This window comes from Capricornis sumatraensis, chromosome 7 (assembly GCF_032405125.1).
Source record: "Capricornis sumatraensis isolate serow.1 chromosome 7, serow.2, whole genome shotgun sequence".
In the NCBI taxonomy this organism is placed as follows: domain Eukaryota; kingdom Metazoa; phylum Chordata; class Mammalia; order Artiodactyla; family Bovidae; genus Capricornis; species Capricornis sumatraensis.
The window spans coordinates 107,317,657-107,339,470 of NC_091075.1; the positions used below are offsets into that span (position 1 = coordinate 107,317,657).

Consider the following 21,814-nt stretch of genomic DNA (forward strand, 5'->3'; position numbering starts at 1 on the left):
AGATTGCTGACCTTTGAGAAAGCATTCAAATGCTGTGTCCCCAATTTCATTTCAAAACCATGGGGTAAGTCGTGAAGAAGGCAGGGCATGGATCTCTATAGAAGAAAACTGGGTCCACTGAAAGGGAGATTCCAACTGCCAGAAGACTTTGGGGGATTCAGCTGTGAAGAAATCCCAAATGGGTTGCAATGTTGGATTAGCAAAGGCTTATTTTTAAATATTTCATCAGGCTAAAATTGCAGGGGACTCTGGTTTTAAAATGGTGAGCCCGTCCATTCAGACAATGCTGTTTTTGACTCAGTTCTCCAGTGCAGAGGAGGAGTCTGGTTCAGGCCGTATGTTCGTCTTATCATCAGTTACTGCTGAGTCAGTTCTCCCCTCTGGTGGGTATGCCTTGTTCCTTTTGGCGAATGCCTGGCTGATTTCTGCATGCGTTCTGTTTTTGGTCTCAGGCAGGACAAAATACAAATAGAGAGTACCTGTGAAACAGATTGCAGCAAAAACCAGGAAACAGTAGGTGTCCAGACTTTGCTGTGGAAAGGCAGAGACAAAAGGCATCAGAAAGACAATTGCTAGATGGGCTGCAAAACCACCTCTAGGCTGATTTTTAAAAAAAAATAGCTTCCCATCCCTGGATCAACATTTCTGAATTAAACACAGCATGTGTGAGGGTGCCTCTACAGGCCAAGGTGCCTTACAAATGTCTACGTGAGACGTTCTCACATGAGGCACACATGAATCAGCTTCAAACCCTGGCAAAGATGAGGAAGTGGCAGTTTTTATTTATTTTGGAAACAAGGCATATAAAAATGAATCAAAATGAGGACTTCCCCGGGTAAGTCCAGTGGCTAAGACTCTGAGCTTCCAATGCAGGGAGCCCAGGTTCCATCCCCGGTCAGGGACCTAGATCTCAGCAGTTGCAACTCAGGATTCCACATCTGGCAACAAAGATCAAAGATCCTGCATGCTGCAACGAAGACCTGGCATAGCCAAATAAATAAATAAATATTAAATTAATCATGACGAAAGCAAAGTGTGATGCTTGCTGAATGTTATCCTACATTCATATTTACCATTAGCCACATTCCGCCCTCCAAACCCCCGCTACTATACACATGAGAAAAGTGTGATGTCAAAAGGGAAGTGAAATTCCCTAGTTGATAAGAAAATTACAGAGCACAGGCTAGGTCAAGATAACACCATTTTTTTCTAATATGCAAAAGATGTAATTCACTGATTGCTATCCTGATACAGCTTCACACAAATAAGAGAGACTAGAAAAAAGAGAAATGCTGAATGCAATCACCCAACAGTACTTTATATATCCTGATTATAGCACTTAATGCTTGGACTGGAATGACCCTGGCTACTGCACTAGACCTTGAGCTTCTTCACGACCTGGTTACCTCTAGGGCTTCTGGGTCTATCCAGTGCCTGGCTTGTAGTAGTTGATTAATAAATGTTTGTTAAATAAAAGACTTTATAGGTTCCAGTTGTCAGAGCAAAGGCTTTTTCATTCTACAAATGTCTGTTGATTCAAAGATAACACTGTCTTTAAGTGACACTTTACAGTCAGCAAGATCATGATTTTAGTCAATTACACGCTACTCTTTGATTCGACAAACACTTGATTTTGACACATGACATAGTGTTGAAGGGTTTGATCTCTTGAAATCACCTCCTAGATCCACCGTTTACTGACTCTGAGGCTCTTGGTGCCTCAGTTTCCACAGCTGTAAAATGAGGATAATAATGGGAGTTGAAGGCTGTTGTAAGGATTAAATGAGACATTCTCTGTAGAAGTCATAGAGCAGTTCTGGATGGTATAAACATTCCACACCTCGGAGGGCTTGTCTAGAAGGGTATGTGCCTTCCACTTGTCCACAGAGATTCCAGGAGCAGAATAGAGAAGAGAAAGCATGGGCTCTGCAGTCGGTTGGGTGGGATTCAAATTCTGACTCCATCATTTACACAAGTTGTCAACACTGAAGATGTGCCATTTAAGATAGAACTTCAAAGCACTGGTTGAAATTCCTCATTTATACCACAGTTAACAGTCTATACTACATGAAATGAGAGATATCCACCTTGACTTTCAACATCTCCACTTGTATGCCTGATGGCCATCTTGACTAACCGGGTCTCAGTAGAGCCCCTAAACCTGTTCCTGTTCTGGTCTTCCTCATCTCAGTTGATGGCACCTCCATCCTTCCATTTGCTTAGACCAACTAAACACTTTTTCTCTCTCACCCCTACATCTGATGCATCAGGAAATCATGTCATCTCTACCCTGATGTATATTCTGAATATGAGCACTTGTTACCACTTATACTGCTACCATTTTGGTTCAAGTTATCACCATCTCTGGGCTTCCCTGGTGGCTCAGTAGTAAAGAATCTGTCTGCAATGCAGGAGATGCAGGTTCGATCCCTAGGCCTGGAAGATGCCCTGGAGGAGGGCATGGCAACCCACTCTAGTATTCTTGCCTGGAAAATCCCATGGACAGAGGACCCTGGCGGGCTGTGGTCCATGGATTCACAAAGAGTCAGACACGCTTGAAGTGACTGAGCATGCACACACATCATCGTCTCTGGGTTGGATTGTCAGTATAACTTCTCAATGGATTTCTCTGGTGTCCCCGCTTAATATTATGCCAAAGAGAGAAGCCACAGTGATCCTGTGAAGCAAAAGACAGAGTGTGGGGACTTCCCTGGTGGTCCAGTGGTTAGGAATCTGCCTTGGAATGCAGAGGATGTGGTTTCCAGCCCTGGAGAGGGAACTAAGATCCCATGTGCTGCAGAGCAACTAAACCCATGCACTGCAACTACTGAGCAGCAACTGGAAAGTCTGTGCACCACAACAGAAAGATCCCACGTGCTGCAGCTAAGGACCCGATGAGGCCAAATAAAGAAAGAAAGAAACATTTTTAAAAAGACGGAGCGTGCCACTTCTCTGCTCCAGATACAGCATGACATCCCAAGTCATGTGAGCAAGGCCCAAGTCCTTACCATGGCCTCTAAGCCCGGCCACCACTCCGCCCCCTGACTTCTCTGACCTCCCTCTCCCACGCTGTTTCTCTGCTCCCGCTACACTGCCTTCCTGACACTCCTCCAGTATCCTGCCTCAGGACCTTTGCACCTGCTCTTCCCTTTCCCTGGAATAATCTTCACATGTCTGCACATCTCACTTCTCTTCATCTCAGCTTTCTTTCTCAGAAAAGTTCTTCCAGCTTCTGCTTCTAAAGGGCTTCCCCAGCTCTCCACTTACCCTTCTTCACTGCTTACCAAATCACTCTCCACTCCCCAGCAGGATCCTTCATTAACCCTCTCCCCCACCAGGAGGTGGACTGCTGGAGGACAGGCGTTGTTATTTTTCTTGTTTTCAGAACCTGGGAGACCACTTGACACATAGTAGGTGCTCCAGAAGTGTTCACTGGGTGTATAGACACACTGAGGCTTAGAGCGGTTCCCTGCCTACCCCAGCCACATCTGGAGATGCCTGGGATCTCTCAGAGCTGTCATCTGCAGAGCTGTCCCCAGCTTGGCTTCCTTTCTCACAAGACCCAAAGGGTGGAGCCAGGATTTTTCTCACCATGTCACAGAACTGAGCCAAGAAACCTTCGGTACTGTGGGCACCTTGGGAAGGAACACTGCTCACCTTGTGACTCTCGGAAGTCAAGTTGATGGGAAGGCCAGGTGAGTGGGCCCACTTCCAGGGCACAGGCTCTGCCCCACTGACCCTCAGAGGAAAAGTCTGCCCGGGTCACACTTATGGGGGGCGGAACTTGCGGCAGACACCTGTGCCCCACAGAATCCCCCAATCCTAGAGCTGGCTCTGCAGACACCTGCTCCTGAGTGAGAAGCATCATTAGGAGGGTGTTGGGAGGTCGCTGGAGACCAGAGAGGAGAGAAGAGAACGGGATAGATAGGCATCTCCTCTGCCGCGTTGGTGGAGTTGGAGCTTCTACACCAATGCAAACTTCCCACCTCAGGAAAACAGGTGGGTCCCTCTTTACAGATGGGGAAATCAAGGCAGAGGGAGGTCATCCTGCCTGTCCAGGGTGACGTGGACAGCACAGCTCTGCAGGTGGCGGGGTGAGAATGGGGCTGGAGAGGCGGAAGAAGCCAGCCCGATCTGACAGTGTGTGTGTGTGTGTGTGTGTGTGTGTGTGTGCATGCATGCACACGCATGCGCACGCACACACACACACGAGCTCAGTCATGTCTGGTTCTTTGTGACCCTATGGAGTGAAGCCAGCCAGGCTCCTCTGTCCATGGAATTTTCCAGGCTGGAATATTGGAGTGGGTTGCCATTTCCTTCTTCAGGGGATCTTCCGGACCCACAGATAGAACCTGCATCTCCTGCATTGGCAGGCGAATTCTTGACTGCTGAGCTACCCTGGGAAGCCTGATCTAACCACAGGATTGTTGATTTAACACTGATCTAATGTTCCCACCCAGGCTATGGCATGTGTGTTGTTTTTCCAATAAGAAAACTGAGAGGGATGCAGTTATGGGCGCCGTGTTCTGGACCCAAGAGACAAAGCCGATTCAAACCTGTCCATCTGTCCCCCCAGCCAGTGTTCTTCACATCGTGCTCACAGTCTAGAAAGTAAGGATGGGGTAGAAGATGAGGAGAGACAAGGCTAATGAGTCAAGGAGAAAAACCCCAACTGTGCAGCTCAGGGAACTCTACTCAGTGCTCTGTGGTGGCCTAAATGGGAAGGGAGTCTGCAAAAGAGGGAATATGTGTACCTGTACAGCTGATTCACTCTGCCGCACAATATAAGCTAACACAATGTTGTAATGCAACTATACTTCAATACAAATTAATTAAATAAAGAAAAGAAAGCAGTCCTAAAAAAAAAAAAAAAAGCACAAGAAAGTCAATGAGAAAAAGAAGCCTTGGGCCACGCGAAGCCCAGAGGTTCCTTCAGGAAGTCAGGGCCAGCACTGGAGAGGGCGGGAGGATGGGGAGCAGAATGCCTGGGAGCTGGAAGTTCACCCTGGTCCTGGCAGCTGAAGGACCTTCATCGGCATCTGCCCTAAATAATTTCCCGCCAGCAGTCATGCAGCGACCTGGCATTATTGCAAGCTGCGACTGCATTTAATCTGGGAAGAGAAATACACTTATTAAGCACCTCCTGGGTGTCAGCAATATTACAGACGTTATCTCATCTGATCCCTGTAGCTCACACTGTGATAGAGCCGTTTATCTTTCCTTCTTTTTTTTTTTTTAACAAAAGATGAAACTGAGGATTAGAGAGCTTCTGAAACATGTCCAAGGCCTTGTAGGGGTCCATGAGAGTCAGGACTCACACTGAAGTGGGCCCACTTGGGAGCTCACACTCTCTCCATTACCTCTGAGGACTCCCTTGCTGGGGTGTGTGTGTGTGTGTGTGTGTGTGTGTGTGTGTGTGTTTTGGGGAGGGGAGTGGATAATATGTTACTGGGATCCTTTGGTGTTTACGAATAGCAGTTGTGAAACCGATCTTCCTAACCTTCTCTTACAGGTGAGAAAGTGAGGATCAGAAAGGGCAAGTGATTTGCCTGTAGTTCCCCAGCTGGTGTCTGGATTTGAATCCGGTTTAACCTGATCCGGCACTTTCCAGGTGGCTCAGATGGTAAAGAATCCACCTGCCAATGCAGGAGGCGCAGGTTGGATCAGTAAGTTGGGAAGATCCTCTGGAGAAGGAAATGGCAACCCACTGCAGTATTCTTGCCTGGAAAACTCCATGGACAGAGGAGCCTGGCAGGCTACAGTCCATGGGGGTCACAAAAAGTGGGACACGACTGAGTGACTGACACTTTTCCCTTTGACTTGATCTGGAGGCCATTGTCTCACTTCCATTCCTGCCTCCCTTGGGCAAATTGATTCAGTGCAGCTGGTCTGGCAAAGTATGGTCAGAAAATGTACATGTCACTTTCCCTGTCTCCTCTCTTACTGGGCAGAAGTTCACCTTCTGCCCAGCTGCTCCTGAGAAGTTACTCAACCCCTCCTAAGTAAGGATGGTGTGGGAGGGTCTGTCCAGTGTCCTCTGAACTCGGAGATTTTAGGCAGCACATCGGTAGTGAGAAGGACCCTGCCTAAGAAGCCACAGACCTCGCTCAATTCTAGATCAGACTCCAGCAAATATGCAGCTCATCATTGATGCTGGGGAGTGCCACAATCCATCTGGGCTTTATTTCCCCCGTCAGTAAAATGGACATAATCATATTGGAGGTTTTCTATGAAACACTTCCACATTCACAAACCTTGGTTCATAAATGAAAAAAAATCTGACTACTCTAAAATCAAGGACATTTGTTCATAAAAAGCTACCAGATAGAGATGTTTCTTTGGGACATTAGTCCACCTTCTTGGTCTGCTGGCTTTCCATATAAAGTCACTATTTCTTGACCCAACAAAACAAACAAACAAAAGGTACCATACAAAGAGTACAAGAGCCACAAATGCGGAAGTATTGTGATACATAATGAACAAAGAATTTATACCCTGAATTTAAAAAAAAACTCAAAACCTCTTTTTGAGTCAATAAGAACATGATGACCTTAATAGAAAAAAGGGCAGAATTTCTGGACGAGCTTTTCACAGGAGAGGAAATACAAATGGCAAATACACTTGTGAAAAGGTGCTCATTGTTCTTAGCAATTCCGAATAATATGAATTAAAATCATAATTTTATACCATTTTGCACTATCAGACTGGCAAGAACATGAAGTCTGACAATGACACTACCAAGTGCTGATGAGCAACATGAATTTTCATACCCATGCAAACACAATTGAGTCTGTAAACAGCCACATCTTTGGAGCACCGCTGGGCATGACCAAGTCAAGGTGAGTTGTGTGTGTCCTACGACCCAGCAATGACACTCAGAGTGGATCTGTCCTAGTGAAACACAGCAAGACCTTGTGGTCCTTCCCCCATGTCCTCTGCTGGCCTTTTGTCTTTGGAAAACGTTAGTCAAAGAATAAGTTTAATCAGAGAAATGAGAACATGCAGAAACAAAGGAAAACGGTCAAAGGAGACCAAATAATAATTAACTTATTAAGCACAGTCAAGGGCCTTTAGATCCTCAAGGGCTATAGACAATCTTCTAAGCCATATCCTATGAGCTGTCTTATAGATTCTGAAACCCTCACAAGGTGGAGAAATTAACTACATGATGACCAGACTATAACTGTGATATAAGCTGCACCTATTCTGAGAATTGGCCTCAAGGAGATGGAAACCAACGGACCCTGGAACTGAACATTAACTCTACCTAAAACAATCAAGACGACTGTCAGAGCCGACTGTACTGTTTCTTCATGTAGCCTACAAAGGCTATTATCCCCTACTTGTCATGGGGGGAGTTGGTCTTTGGAAAGATGGCTGCCCTCCCCCTCAAGTTGCTGGCATCTAATATTCAGCAAACTTTCCTTTCTACCAACCTAGCCTGTTCATTGGCTTTTGAGCAGTGATCAACCAGACTGCCCCCCTCCATGCCCTGCCCTTTGGGTAACACTAGAGGTGCACTCTTTAATTTTCTATTAATTAAAAGTTCAGTTCTTCCGTTCCACTAGCCACGTGCAGGTCTGCAGGAGTCACACGGCTGGTGTCTCCTGCATGGCATAGCGGATGTCAACATTCCCATCAGCATGAAACTCTGGTGCGTTGTTCCAGGATGTTCATGATAACACTATTTCTAGAGCAAGGAAATGGGAACGACGCCAGTGCTCATGGGAAAGGGAAGGGATAAATACATTGGGATACATCATACAAAGGATTCTTAGAGCAGTGAGAAGCAATGACCTGTAGCTGGGCATATGACATAGATGGCACTCAACAGTATATACGGCACAGAAAACACCTTCAGGATGATTCTCTTTGTATATCTTTAAAACCAGGAAGAGCAAAACACTTGTTTGTTAGGGACACACTTATAAAGAGGTCAAATCCTGAAGAAAACCTAGAGAATAATTAGCACAAAATCCCTGCTAGCGACTAGAGAGAGGCACCCAGGGGATCAGGCTTCCCTGGTGGCTCAGTAGCAAAGAAACCACCTCCCAATGCCAGAAACACAGGTTCGATCCCTGATGCGGGAAGATCCCCTGAAGAAGTAAATGACAACTCACTCTTCTGTTCTTGCTGGGAGAACCCCATGGACAGAGGAGCCTGGCATGCTACAGTCCATGGGGTTGCAAAGAGTCAGATACAACTTAGCCACTGAACAACAATGACAACTCAGGGGATTGAAATGGCTTAGGTTGGCTAAGTACACTGATTTTTCCCCGATACTTTTATATATAGTGCATCCTGTAATTATAATAATACATTTTTCTCTTTGTGTATGTGAATGAAGAATACTGCCTGCCATATCAGCAAAGAAAAGATGTTGCAGCGATCAAGTCATCACGTGAGAGCTGCTCTGATGGTGAGCCCAGAGGGAACTCCAGATAGAAACATAATGCCTCCTGCCATCCAATCATCAGACACTGTAGTCACCCCTCAACGGTACACCCTGAGGAAACTCAGGATGAGAAAACACAGGGTATTGCCCCAGAAAGATAAGGTGCACATCAAAGGACTGACTTCAGTGAGCCCAGACTGTTGCATCTTCCCATACGTAGAAGAGCACCAAATTCCTTAACTTGAGATATCTGGTTTTCTTCACTTCATAGCAATCTTTGGGTGTTCTGACTACTGGTCTTTGTTGCAAAAACTCCTATATATCCTAGTTCCCCCTGCTGCCTCTTTGGAACAGCATCTCAGAGTGATCTGAGATGCTGAAGTCCTCAGTTTTGCCCACCAAATAAAACAGAGCTCTCATCTTTTAGGTTGTGCAATCTTTTTCAGTTGACATGTATATGATGTATCTCATACTCTTTTGCGTATGATGCGTTTCATAACATAATTTAAAAATATAAAGTGTTAGTCACTCAGTTGTGTCTGACTCAACTACAACCCCATGGATTGTAGCCCGCCAGGCTCCTCTGTCCATGGGATTTTCCAGGCAAGAATACTGGCATGGGTTGCCATTCCCTTCTCCAGGGGATCTTCCCAACTCAGGGATCAAACCCAGGTCTCCCTCATTGCAGACAGATTCTTTACCACCTGAGCCAACCAGGGAAGCCCATATTTATATTGTGTAATTGAAAGAATCTAAACCCAGAAGTAATTCACTCATGGTGAACAAGTATCAAAAGGAACTTTACCAAAAGGGAGTGCTAAAGCTCAAGTCAGATGCAAGCACTTTAATTTAAAAAAATCTTCCAGGATGCAGAGCTCATCCTCCTAGCTGGTTTAGCTGAGGACAAGTCTGGAAGTGGAAGGAGGATGCTCAGGGTCTCCTGGGAGCCCTCAGAGGAAACTAGAGTAGTAGACACAGTAGAACCCCATCAGGTGTGGGTGCTGGGCCCTCTCACCCAGGTAAGCTTCCAACGTACAAAAAATAAGCTATAGTCACATAGCTTTCTCTAAATATACCTTTTGTGTTATTACAAATGACCATGAAAATGTTTCATAGTCTTTAATAGGGAGAAAAAAATTTTCTTTTGAGAATACACTCTACCACCAAATTACACTAAAAATGTAAGGCAATTGTGGCAAAGTGCTACTTTTAGGAAAAGATCCATGAGAGCAAAGAGACATCTCAGCTTTATCCTCCAGTTTATCAGAATGGTGTGAATACACAGCAGCTCTTTAAAACTGCCTGCTTTGCTGAACAAGGAAGATAGATATGAAGTAAACGTGCAGGGAACAAATTTGTGAGCTCTGACAGATTAGTCCTGGATTCCATGTGTATCAGCCTTGTCGTGTGCGGCTAGGGGAGGGCATGGGCACTGCCTAGAAATCTGATCACAGTCACATGCTCTGGAGGCAACAAAATGATAGCCTGGTGTAATTCTGGGTTCACTTTAGAAGTAGCTATCACACAGATGATCAAAAGCAAAAGGTGTTCTGAGTTAGAATGAAAAATTCCTGCAATAGTGGCTCTATCCTCCAGAAGAACTGACCAGAACTCTTCCTTCCTTTACTTAGAAACCTTCGCTTCCTCTTTCACACTAGGTCCAAGCACGTCCACAAACCCTTCTGAGCATATCCTACTGTTTGCAAGTTGGTGGCCTCCCAAATCTCCCTGAGCACAGAAGACACATGTCACCCTTCTCTGGGTACCAGGAACCCATCACAGTGTCTGGTGTGGGCTCTCACACCAGAGAGGTGGGTTAATCATAGTGTGTTTAGAACAGTGCCCGGCATCCAGTGTAATGTGACTGTCAGCTCCCCGCTCTCTCTGTGGCCTCTGCACAATGTAGAGAGGATGTCTGAGGCTGGACCACATCAGGTAGAAAAGTAAAAGTCATTCGTGACATCGCCTATCCTCTTAGCAGATTCTCCCAAAAGTCCTAGTGTGTTTCTTTCTCTCAGTGGCTCCTCTATCTAGCCTCCCTTGACATCTCCACTCTGGGAGTTGAGCCCAGGGCTTGGCAAACTTTTCCTGTAAAGAGCCTTCCAGTCTCTATCAGAACCTCTCAGCTCTGCTTTTGTGGCAAGGCAATGGGCGTTGATGAAGCACACATGAATGTGCTTGGCTGTGTTCCAATAAAACTTTATTTACAAAACAACTGTCCTTCCTCCACATTGGTCTTGGCCATTCCCATCTCCCACCATACTTCCTGCTGACTCTGTACCTCTTCCTGCAACTTTTCAGCTGCTCACCTGGTGTCCAAGCCCAGCCAGGGTTGTAAGTTCCATGATGGCAGAATCCATGTTCCTGGCTCTCCATTGTACTCCCAGCCTGAGGCAGTGCCCAGCTCATTGTAAGCATTTTCTTAATATAAATATGTTGAATTAGAGGATAAAAGAATGACATGGGGGGACTTTTATGGAGATGCATGAAGGTACGAAAGGGGGTCCAAGTTAGATTTTCATAAGGAGACAAAAGCATAATTCTTCTGCTTAGTTTCCACACCCACCTGTGTAGCTGGAACACTGGCTCATTGGTGATTTACAGTGAGCTCTCAGAGGCCTGGAACACCATTTAAGAACTGATGGGAAGCCAGGTGCCTTACACTTGTAACTCCAATTCCGCAAAGAGCTTTAAAAGGTCAGGCTGTTCTACTGTAATAGCAGAGTGGACCTGAAACCCGAGGATGCTTCTGGGGAAGCTAGAAGAGAGAGCAGGCATCTTAGGAGTGACTTACTTCTCTGGTGTGGGTTGTGGTTTCAAAGTCACTGGCGTGTGTACAGTTAGGGTCTTGGTGGTGCTGTCCAGCAAGCTTTGAGGTAGACACAGCCCCGAGGCTGCCTGATGGGTAGCGTTTCAATTCAACAAGCTCCCTTGGAAGCCATGTTAACAGCCCTGCTGACATGTCCACTCCCAGCCATGCCCTCATCCCTGGCGTGTCTGCCTCGTCCACCTGCTCTCAGAACCAGCACTGCCATGCTGCTGCCTGCCCAAGACAGACACCGGAAATCACCTTTGACTACTTCCTCCCTCTCTGCCTGTCTTTGCTATAACACAGTCTTGATGACTTTACCCTGAAACATCTTTTCTCTTTCTTAAAAAGCATACGACTTTTGAGAAATATCATATGGTAGTCCTTACATGTGGAATCTAAAAAGAAATCATACAAACAAACTTACAAAGCAGAAAGAGATTCACAGACTTAGAGAATGAGCTTATGGTTGCCAAGAGGAAGTGTCTGGGGGGAGAGACAGTTAGGAAGTTTGGGATGGACATGTGCACGCTGCTATATTTAAAATGGGTAAACAGTAAGCACCTACTGTACAGCACATGGAACTCTGCTCAGTGTTATGTGGCAGCCTGGACAGGAGGGGAGTTTGGGGGAGAATGGATGCATGTATATGTGTGGCTAAGTCCGTTCACTGTTCACCTGCAACTATCACAATATTGTTAATTGTCTATACCCCAGCAGAAAATAAAACGTTTAAATTTTTATCAAGAAAGAATTTGCGTATAGTAACTCACCCAAACCTTAAGTGAACTGTTGTTGTTGTTTAGTCACTAGGTCCTGTCTGACTCTTTGCAACCCCATGGTCTGTAGCCCGCCAGGCTCCTCTGTCCATGGGATTTCCCAGGCAAGAATACTGGATTTGGTTACCATTTCCATCTCTAAGGGTTCTTCCCAACCCAAGAATTGAACCTACATCTCCTGCATTCGTAGGTGGATTCTTTACCACTGAACCACCAGGGAAGTCCCTGTTAAATGCATAGTTCAGTGTGTTTGGAGAAAAGTATGCCCAGGTGTAACCAACACCTCTCTTAAGAGGCAGAACACCTCTATTCCTCCAGAAATTTCCTTGTGCCATTTTCTAGTCAATTCCCACCCCCCCCCACCCCACCCTTACTGAGCAACACCATTCTGATTTCTATGACTTTAGCATCCATTTCTCCCACCCCTGCCCTGAATCTAGTTCCCAGCAGGCAGCTGAAGAAGCATTTTAAAAGCACAAAATGGATCATGTCTTAAAGTCATGAAGTGGCTTCCCAGAGTCCTTCGGATAAACCCCAAATCCCACCCGTGCTTTCAATGTCTTGAGGGATTTGGCTTCAGCTCCCCTTTCTTCCTCAGAATGACCTGCAATCCTCTCCTTTCCTCGGATGCTCCGTGCCTGTTCATCTCCCTGCCAGGCATAGCCTCCCTACCCCCGCTCTGTGCATGCGCTTCCTCGATCTTAGCTTGAGAGGTCCTTACACTGGTCAGCCCAGTTAAGCCCTCCATTTTACATCCTCCCGTGAAACTACACGCTTCCCATGAGTCACGTCTGTTCTTCCTGAGATGTCAGGGCAGCTTGTGACTCATGGTTCACTTGCCTGTCTCTAGGTCTCAGTATGAAGCTTTCACCCGCAGGGGCTGAGTGGGTGAAAGACGCTCTCTCCCTCTCTCCCCCCAGAGAGGCTGGGGGCAGCTTCACGTCCTCTTGGAGCCCACCATCCCAGATCAGCATCAGCTTTCCTCCTTGCTTTGCATAGGCATTTGGGACATGACCTAATATTTTCCAAGTTGAAAAGAATCATCTCCCCTCCAGATTTTGTTGAACTCAAGAGGAATTTTTTAACTCCAGTGGAATCCAGCAGGCATACATTTGCATGCAATTTTCTTCCAACCAGAAAATACTGATGCTAATGGCAGAGGCCAAGTCATCTGAAGGCATTTACTACCGATGACCCAAGGGACCCAAGGATGCTGACCACAGCAAAGGTTCAGAGGAGAAGGCAGTCTAGTAATCTCCTTAGGGATCAAGGGAGCCTGGCCCAGTCCAGCTAGAACACTTTGCAGGAGAGGAAAGAAAGAGAAAGGAGGGGGAGAAGGCAAGCTTTGGGAGGCCACGTGTCCCGACGGCTCAGCTAGTAAGGGATGGTGCAAGTTTCTGGTGTTTATCATGGTTGATCTTTCTGCCCTGTCTCCTCTTTCCAGGTGATCCTAAGATCTCACAGCAGGAAACAGCCTTCCCACAGTGATCTTGACAGCAACTGTCCCTTAGTATCTGTGGGTAGACACTGTGCTGAAGCCTTGACTTTGTCTCTTATTTTTTAGAGAGCCCTGCTACAAAAGTGGGGGAAATTCTCTTGTTTTATAAAGACAAAAATTATGGCTTGGAGGGCAACCGAAGTTGGACAAAGTTTGACCAGCCTGCTCTTTACCAAACTTTGCTGTTGTTTGGTCTCTCTCATCTCCGACTCTTGGTGATCCCATGGACTGCAGTGTGCCAGGCTTCCAAACTGGTGAGCTGCAGAGCCAGGATTCAAGGTCAGGTCGTCAGACCCCATTGTCTGTGTGGTTTATTCTTGTTTCTCATTTGTACCTGGAGAGTGGCCAAGATGGCATAGAAAGACCCTGAGGTCATCTCCTTTTAGGATGACACCAAAGTCATAACTATCTGCAGGGCAACCATCAGTGCAAAAGCCTGGAACCTACCAGAAAAGATCTTCTACAACAAAGACACAAAGAAGGAACCACAATGAGAGGGATAGGAGGGGTGAACTCACGATGTGATTATTTGTACCTAACATAGTACCTGGCACATAAGGGCAATGAGAACAACCACCAATCACAGCTGCTGCTGCTGCTGCTAAGTTGCTTCCGTCGTGTCCGACTCTGTGCGACCCCATAGACATTAGCCCACCAAGCTCCCCCGTCCCTGGGATTCTCCAGGCAAGAACACTGGAGTGGGTTGCCATTTCCTTCTCCAATGCAGGAAAGTGAAAAGTGAAAGTGAAGTCCCTTAGTCGTGTCCGACTCTTAGCGACCCCATGGACTGTGGCCCACCAGGCACCTCCATCCATGGGATTTTTCCAGGCAAGAGTACTGGAGTGGGGTGCCATTGCCTTCTCCAACCAATCACAGCAGCTACCATTTATTAAGCCTTGAGTAGGAAATGGCTACCCATTCCAGTATTCTTGTCTGAAAAACCTATGGACAGAGGAGCCTGGCAGGCTACAGTCCATGGAGTCACAAAGAGTTGGACACGACTGAGCATGCATACGATTTCTATGTTGAAATTCTATCCCCCAGTACCTCAGAGGGACTGTATCTGGAGACAGGGTCTTTAGGAGGTGATAAGGGAAAATGAGGTCATATAGGCGGGCCCTGATCCAGGATGACTTGTTTTCTTGTAAGAAGAGGCTATTAGGACCAGACATGCGCAGAAGGAAGAGCATGTGAGGATACAGGGAGAAGACGGCTGTCCACAAGCCTCAGGAGAGAGGCCTCAGGAGAAATCAACCTTGCAAAAGCCTTTGTCTCAGGTGTGAGAAAACAACAATTCTGTTGTTTAAGCCCCCCAGTCTGTGGAATTTTGTTATGGCAGCCCTGGGAAGTGAATACAGTGGCTCTTGATTATGGCTGACACGGCTCCCAGAAGGGCTGTAGAATGGAAATGATTCACTCATGGAGACTACAACAAACAGAAGTTGATCCCATGAGAGGGTCCCAGTGGGGTGAGCTTGTGAGTCCTGCATTTTTCCAATGCCTTCATCATTGCCAGGGGCAGCCCCAAGAACCTGGCTCTCTGCCTTCGCTCCCAGACAGAAAGGAAATTTAACCATCATCTTCCCTGGCTTGGGTCGGGAGGCTGACATTTCCCTAAATCTAAATGTGGTCTCCTGACCGGTGTCTCTGTCAGTGTGGCCAGCAGGCCCATTCGGGTTGAGTCAAAGTCATGCCTTCAAGGTTTCCTGAACAATCCCTGAAAACCCAGAGACCCTGGGGGAGCTCGAGCTGGCAGGAGCTCTGCTTCCGCAGTCCACGGAATTCTCCAGGCAAGAATTATGTCCATGGGCATAAGGAAATGTGTATACTACAATGCCAGGTGAGAAAAATAAAAACCAAAGCAAAACAAATGGTTCTAATTTTTATAAATATGAAAAATTACCAGTATTTGAAGGAAGGGTAGGAAACAGCATCATTAACCCATAACATGAATGTTTTCACTTCATTTTCTTTATATTTTCATAGTTTCTACAGTGCACCATGTATAATTAGAATTGCCTCCTAACTATAGAACGGCTTCCCTGATAGCTCAGTTGGTAAAGAATCCACCTGCAATGCAGGAGACCCAGTTCGATTCCTGGGTTGGGAAGATCCGCTGAAGAAGGTACAGGCTACCCACTCCAGTATTCTTGGGCTTCCCTTGTGGCTCAGCTGGTAAAGAATCTGCTTGCAATGTGGAAGACCTGGGTTTGATCTCTGGACTGGGAAGATCCCCTGGAGAAGGGAAAGGCAACCCACTCCAGTACTCTGGCCTGGAGAATTCCATGGGCTGAGGAGCCTGAGAGGCCACAGTCCATGGGGCCGCAAAGAGTCGGACACGACTGAGCGACAGAGCAATATGATTAACTGGCACTAGAGTGCTCCACCAGTGCACGAGGGCTCCTGTTTCCCTAGGTCTCTGTCAACACTTGGTATTCTCCAAGTGTCTAATTTTGACAACTGGGCAAATACACAGAGGCATGTTACTGGGGTAGTTTGCCTTTCTTTGATTTAAACAAGTTGCTTCTCTTCCCCTGTGTTACCATTTAGGCTTCTTGTCTGGGAATTGCCCTTTCCTATTTCTGTCACCTCTCCCAGAGGGACTCATGCTCTTTTATTGTTGACTTGCGGGAGGTCCTTCCTACTCTAAGTGCTGATCCCTGATCAGTTTAGAGGTCACACATGGCTTCTGTCATCATCTCTAGAACCCTTGACCTTGCTATTCCTCATTGGCTGGAAACCTCCCCCCCGCCCCCCGCCTCATTTTGATATAATTGGACCTGTCCCTTCTCTCCCCACTGTTTGTGCTGTTGGGGGTCTTGTTCATCCCCAGCCTGGGTCACAGCAATACCTTCCTACTTTGTCCTCTGTTTGATTTTTAGTTTCACTTTTCACATTTGGTTCTTGAATCCATCTGGAATTGTTTTGCACATTTCATCTATTTAGTCCCGGCTCCTTCTTTTTAAGTTTGAAAGTTTTGGCTTACACAAAGGGTTCAATAGAAAGAACTATTAAAAAAAGTTGCTGACCTATAAAATGCCCTCCCTCTAAATAGAAAGGAAGAAGGGACTGAATATTTTTGGAAGGCTCTGTGCTTTGGAACTTCTGAACTGTGGAGCCAGGGTCACATCCATGGACATCCTGCCTGGGAACAAATCAACAATCAGCACTGCTCTAATAGGCAACTGGGAAAGGGTAACAGTGAGCTGGGCTGAAGGTCAAGTTTAAGGAGGAAAGAAGGCCTGGCCATCAGGTGGGCCTCTCAAGAAGCCCTTGTTTTATGGATAAAATCTTCTGATGATGATGCCAATGGCAGTGTGGAAATCATAGAAATCTTCTGTGGACCAGTTCAGAGGTGTCTGAGTTCAACTTTGAAGGCAGTGCGGCTGATTGGCTGACACTGGTCTGTAACTAAAGGTGATGAAGACCAAGGAAGTGTGGTTGGTCCTGACGGCAAGGTGGCTGTCATCAGCTTGGCTGTCCGGCCAGCCAGGGCGATGCATCTGGGCCAGGTGCTGCCGTATGTAAGATCCTCCTCCTCTCCTCCCCACTCTGCAAAGTGGATTTACTCTGCTCCTGACTGCTCTCCCCACCCCATCCCCATTCTCCTGCCATCATCCTAATCTGACCCTGAGGACCATTTCCCCTGCAGGTGACAGATAACCCCAGCCGCCAGGTCTCCCTGTCCACAAACTGTCCTCTACCTGCCCAATCTAGCCTCCAGGCAGCCAGGATGAATCCAGAATGGTGAGTACTGCTTGGTCTCTATCATTGTTTCCTAAATATCTGCATGGCCAATTCTCAACCACAGTTACACATTAGAATCATCTGGACCACTTTAAAAATACTGATAATTCCAACTCCCCTCCTCCCCTCAAACTGATTCAGAAGCTTGGTGATGGTGGTGGCAGGTCCCAGGTATTAATCATTTATCTTACACACCCTTCCCCCTGACCCATGGATCTTGTATTTCTGGGGCTGAGAACCCCTGGTCTACAGGATCAAGGGCAAGTTTTCTAGCAGAGCATTCAAGGTCTAGTAGGGTCTACCAGGCATTTACTGATGAAATATCAGATGCCTGACACAAAGGCCTGGCATGCAATTACTATTTGTAGTTAGTATATGAATATCCACTTTGTTTCCTGCTAAAGTGTGTCCAGGCCCTTTTGTAATCTACCAGGAGCCCTACCACCCCAGAACGGGCATCGCCTGACTCCTCCTAGGGGTCTCAGGGGCACCCTGTCCTCACCCTAGGGGGCAGCAGTCAGGGACTCAGCGTCACATCCACCAGGTTTCTCCACCTGGGTACCTCCGACCACATGTCCAAGCCTGGCTTCCAAAACCCACCTGTACTTCTTGTCGTCAGCTATGCAACACCTTGACTTTGGCTCAGGGAGACTGAGTTGGGACTTCTGGCCTCCACAGCTAGAAGAGAGTAGATTTCTATTGTTTTAAGCCACCCAGTTTGTGTTAATTTGTTACAGCAGTCCTGGGAAAGGCACACACTCCTCATTCCTCAACTCTGTGTTACCACTTTGCTGACTTGCATCCCCTTCAGACTCCCTGAGGTCCCACCTGCTGAAACTCATCCACCTGTCTGCACCTTTATCATCCCCACCCATGGCCTGTCTTCCGCTGTGACCCATGTGTAATAAAGCTTTGCAAGCATTGTGATATACTCTCACAATAACTCTAAGAGGAAGCTCTGTTATCATCCCCCATACACAGATGAGGAACAGAGGTCTGGAGAAATCCCAGCTCAGACAGCATATCAGCAGAGAGCAGGGACTCAAACCCAGGTCCTCTGATGACAAATCCTGAGCCCTCAACCTCTTTCCAGGCTTATTAAGTGCTACAAGCAAAGCTCCTAAAGTTGTGGCTCTCTTGCTGGGGAGCAGGGTAGGAAGATCCACGGAGTGATTGCCCGGGCCTCTCACTCAGCACGCAGAAGCATCAGTCAGCTGGGAGCCCAGGAGCACGTGGTGATGAGCAGGGCTGCTCTGCAGGCTGACAAGAACCAGTATTCATCTCAGTGCTGGGGAGAGTGGCCTCTGCGCCATGCCAGGGGCTTGACGCAGGATTCCTCAGGTCAGTAAGGGGGGTAGCCATGCCTGGTCTGACCACTAGCTTCTACCCTAAATTGGTTTCCCTAAATAATGTGCTTGAGGAATTTGACAAGACCAAATCCACAATCGTTTAGACCCTTTGCTGTTGTTGTCATTTAGTTACTCAGTTGTGTCCAGCTCTTTGCAATCCAATGTACTGTAGCCCGCCTGGCTCCACTGTCCGTGGGGATCTCCAGGCAAGAATACTTGAGTGAGTAGCCATTTCCTTTGTTGGCAAAGTAATGTCTCTGCTTTTGAATATGCTGTCTAGGTTGGTCACAACTCTTCTTCCAAGGAGTACGTGTCTTTTAATTTCATGGCTGCACTCACCATCTGCAGTGATTTTGGAACCCCCCAAAATAAAGTCTGACACTGTTTCCACTGTTTCTCCATTTGTTTGCCATGAAGTGATGGGACTGGATGCCACGATCTTAGTTTTCTGAATGTTGAGCTTTAAGCTAACGTTTTCACTCTCTTCTTTCACTTTCCTCAAGAGGCTCTTTAGTTCCTCTTCACTTTCTGCCCCAAATGCCAAAGGCAGTGACACGATCTGAGCCTGATGCCTCCCAGGGAATGGATCAGAGACCTGGCTTCCAGGCCTTCCCAGCCCTGTCTTTCTTTGCCAGCCCCTATACTTCTCCCTGAACTGCCGCAAGCCCTGAAACTTGTACCTGTAAAGAGTGATTCCCCCAGCCCTTCTGTGACACCTGTGCCCTGATGCCTCTGAGAGGAATCAGCCGGTCTGGATGCTGTAAGACTGGCATGCACAGGTGTATCACTTGTGCCTAGTGGGGCCCAGCTCTGTGGATAGGGGGCACCACTTCTGCCCCTGAGCCTTTAAATAAGGCTGTGCCCTCCTTCATCTTGTCCCCTGCCCCTGACCAGGCTCTCAGCATCCCTATGACTTCTCTATGAAAGCATCCTGATAGCACAAAGGGCAGCATCCACAGATGTGGTGACAGTCTTGGCATATGGCTCTTGCAGAAGAGACATTACGGCACTGAGGGTCCTACTCTGCCCTGGCTCGTCACAGCAGGGTGACCCAGCATGAACAATGATACCAGAAACCTCTCAGGCTCCTGGGGTTTCCAGCCAGGTGAGTGCCCAGCTGGAACTGAGTTGGTTGGAATGAGGGTGACCTCTAACACATCTTCAAAGCCATCAGTTATTGGGTTATTGTGAAAGGAGTGTGAAACCTGTAAAAACCATGATGGGAGAGGAAGTCTGTGGCTGTGACTGTGTTCTTACAGATTCTCACCAGCTCCCAGGCCTCGGGCAAGTCTCTCAAGCCTGCTGAGCCTGACTTCCCTCCTTGAGAAGCAGCCTAGGGAGGGGAAGGACACAAACTTTCTGGTTTTTCCCCTTCCGGACACTAGGCAGCATGCATTTCTCCTTAGGTAAGGTGTGGCTATGTGATTTTCACTCATGGGAGTTTGCCTGGAACACACATTACTGCCATGCCAAGGTCTTAACTGGCAGGTGTGAGACTGGCCACATTCCCTCCACCTGCCATTGGGCAGTTATTCCAGAAGGAGAGGGTTCTGCCAATCATCATCCCTAAAGCTCTGGGGCAGAAAGTGAAGTTGCTCAATTGTGTCCGACTCTTTGTGACACCATGGTCTGTAGCCTACCAGGCTCCTCCATCCATGGGTTTTTCCAGGCAAGAGTACTGGAGTGGGTTGCCATTTCCTTCTCCAGGGGATCTTCCCGACCCAGGGATCGAACCCAGGTCTCCCTCATTGCAGGCAGAATGCTTTACCACCATATGCTAGGGGGGAAAAAAAGATCTGGGACAGAATCTCCGCTTAATCTATAGGAAGATGGGGAGCTGTGAGCTGAGAGAGAAACAATTGGAAGAGAATTTTCCCCACAATAATGAATATTTTACTGACGCCCAGCTGTGCTGGCTTGGAGCCAAACTAGGAGAAGCCATTGAAGGGTTGAAGTCAGTTGAACAGACAACTTGTTATGCTCTGAGCACGGCCAGACAAACGTGCCCCGAGGATGGAGTAGATGGATGTGTATTCCCTGGCCCATGGCCTCCCTGTGTTACTTATGTTTCAGAGATGCAGTGGCTGTAGCTAAGTCAGGATGCTTTACAAGTCACACAGTGGGGCAGCCCTTAACTCTGAGACTGAGAGGACAGAGCAGTAGATGGAGAATGCGGAAGAGGAAGAAGGGGCTGGGCAGAGCCACCAGTTTGAATGATGACTTGGAACCTTGGGCTGACCCCGTCTACTCCCTGAACCTCAGCTTCTCTGTAGGATGGAGAGGATGAGAAAACACAGTGCAGGGCTGCCTGAGGGTGTCGTGAATTCCTAAAACCCCATGCCAGGGGCCTGGTGCAGAGTAACTGCTCCACAACTGGGCATGCAGGAGTTCCCATCATGTGGGCCTGCCTGCAGCAGTCTCTGAAATGTGCTGGGCTTGGCGCTAGTCAAGGAACAGGCAGAGAATTAATGGAGGGGCTGGGGAGGGTTGAATTAAGCCCCCCAAATGGGGGGTGGGTTCTTGCTCAGAGGTTTCTGATGGAGTCTCATCTTCGCCAGTGGTGTCACCTGCTCTCTGGGCAGTGGGGAGCTCTGGTGGGCCTTAGAGCAGGGAAGCCTGATTCTCCCTCCTGGAGTGCAGCTGGCCCCTTGCTCTGTGAGGAACACTTGTAAAGTCCTTGTCTTTTGTGTTCCTGGCCCTGGAGAGCTCTCTGATATCATTTATCTCCTCTCTTGTCTTTTGTGCACCTTTGGTTCCAGCCACACTGGCCTCCTTACACAAAGAGAACTTGTCTCTGTTCCCTGGGTTATCATTCTCCTGTCAATGGTGGTCACCCTTGGGACAATGACCCCCATCAGCTGTGGTGATGCTGAAGACAATGAGGGTGCTACAGGCATGGTGGGGTGGCATGGGCACTGGAACCATGACATGGACCTTGTTATCATTCTCCTGTCAATGGTGGTCACCCAATGGGGGTCACAATGACCCCCATTAGCTGTGGTGGTGCTGAAGACAATGAGGCTGCTACAGGCATGGCGGGGTGGCATGGGCACTGGAACCATGACACGGACCTTGTCTCACACCAGGGAAGTGCATTGCATGTTCAAGATTCTCACCGAGGTTTCCCTGCAGACCTTCAGTGATGCGAATCTGCCCCAGGACAGCCCTTAGCACTCAGGGGCAACTCCCAAAAGATACAGGAGGGAGAAAGAGGATTAGAATTTGGGCCAAAGCACA

General features: G+C 47.6%; 1 protein-coding gene across 1 annotated transcript in view; it reads right to left on the reverse strand.

Moving 5' to 3' along the window:
• Nucleotides 1-297: 297 nt before the first annotated feature.
• SLC2A9 (solute carrier family 2 member 9) overlaps nucleotides 298-21,814 on the reverse strand; it is a 208,545-nt gene continuing 187,028 nt past the window's right edge. Inside the window, exon 12 of the mRNA XM_068975521.1 lies at nucleotides 298-531. Coding sequence (XP_068831622.1) covers nucleotides 298-531 — 234 coding nt within the window. The remainder of the gene's footprint in view (nucleotides 532-21,814) is intronic.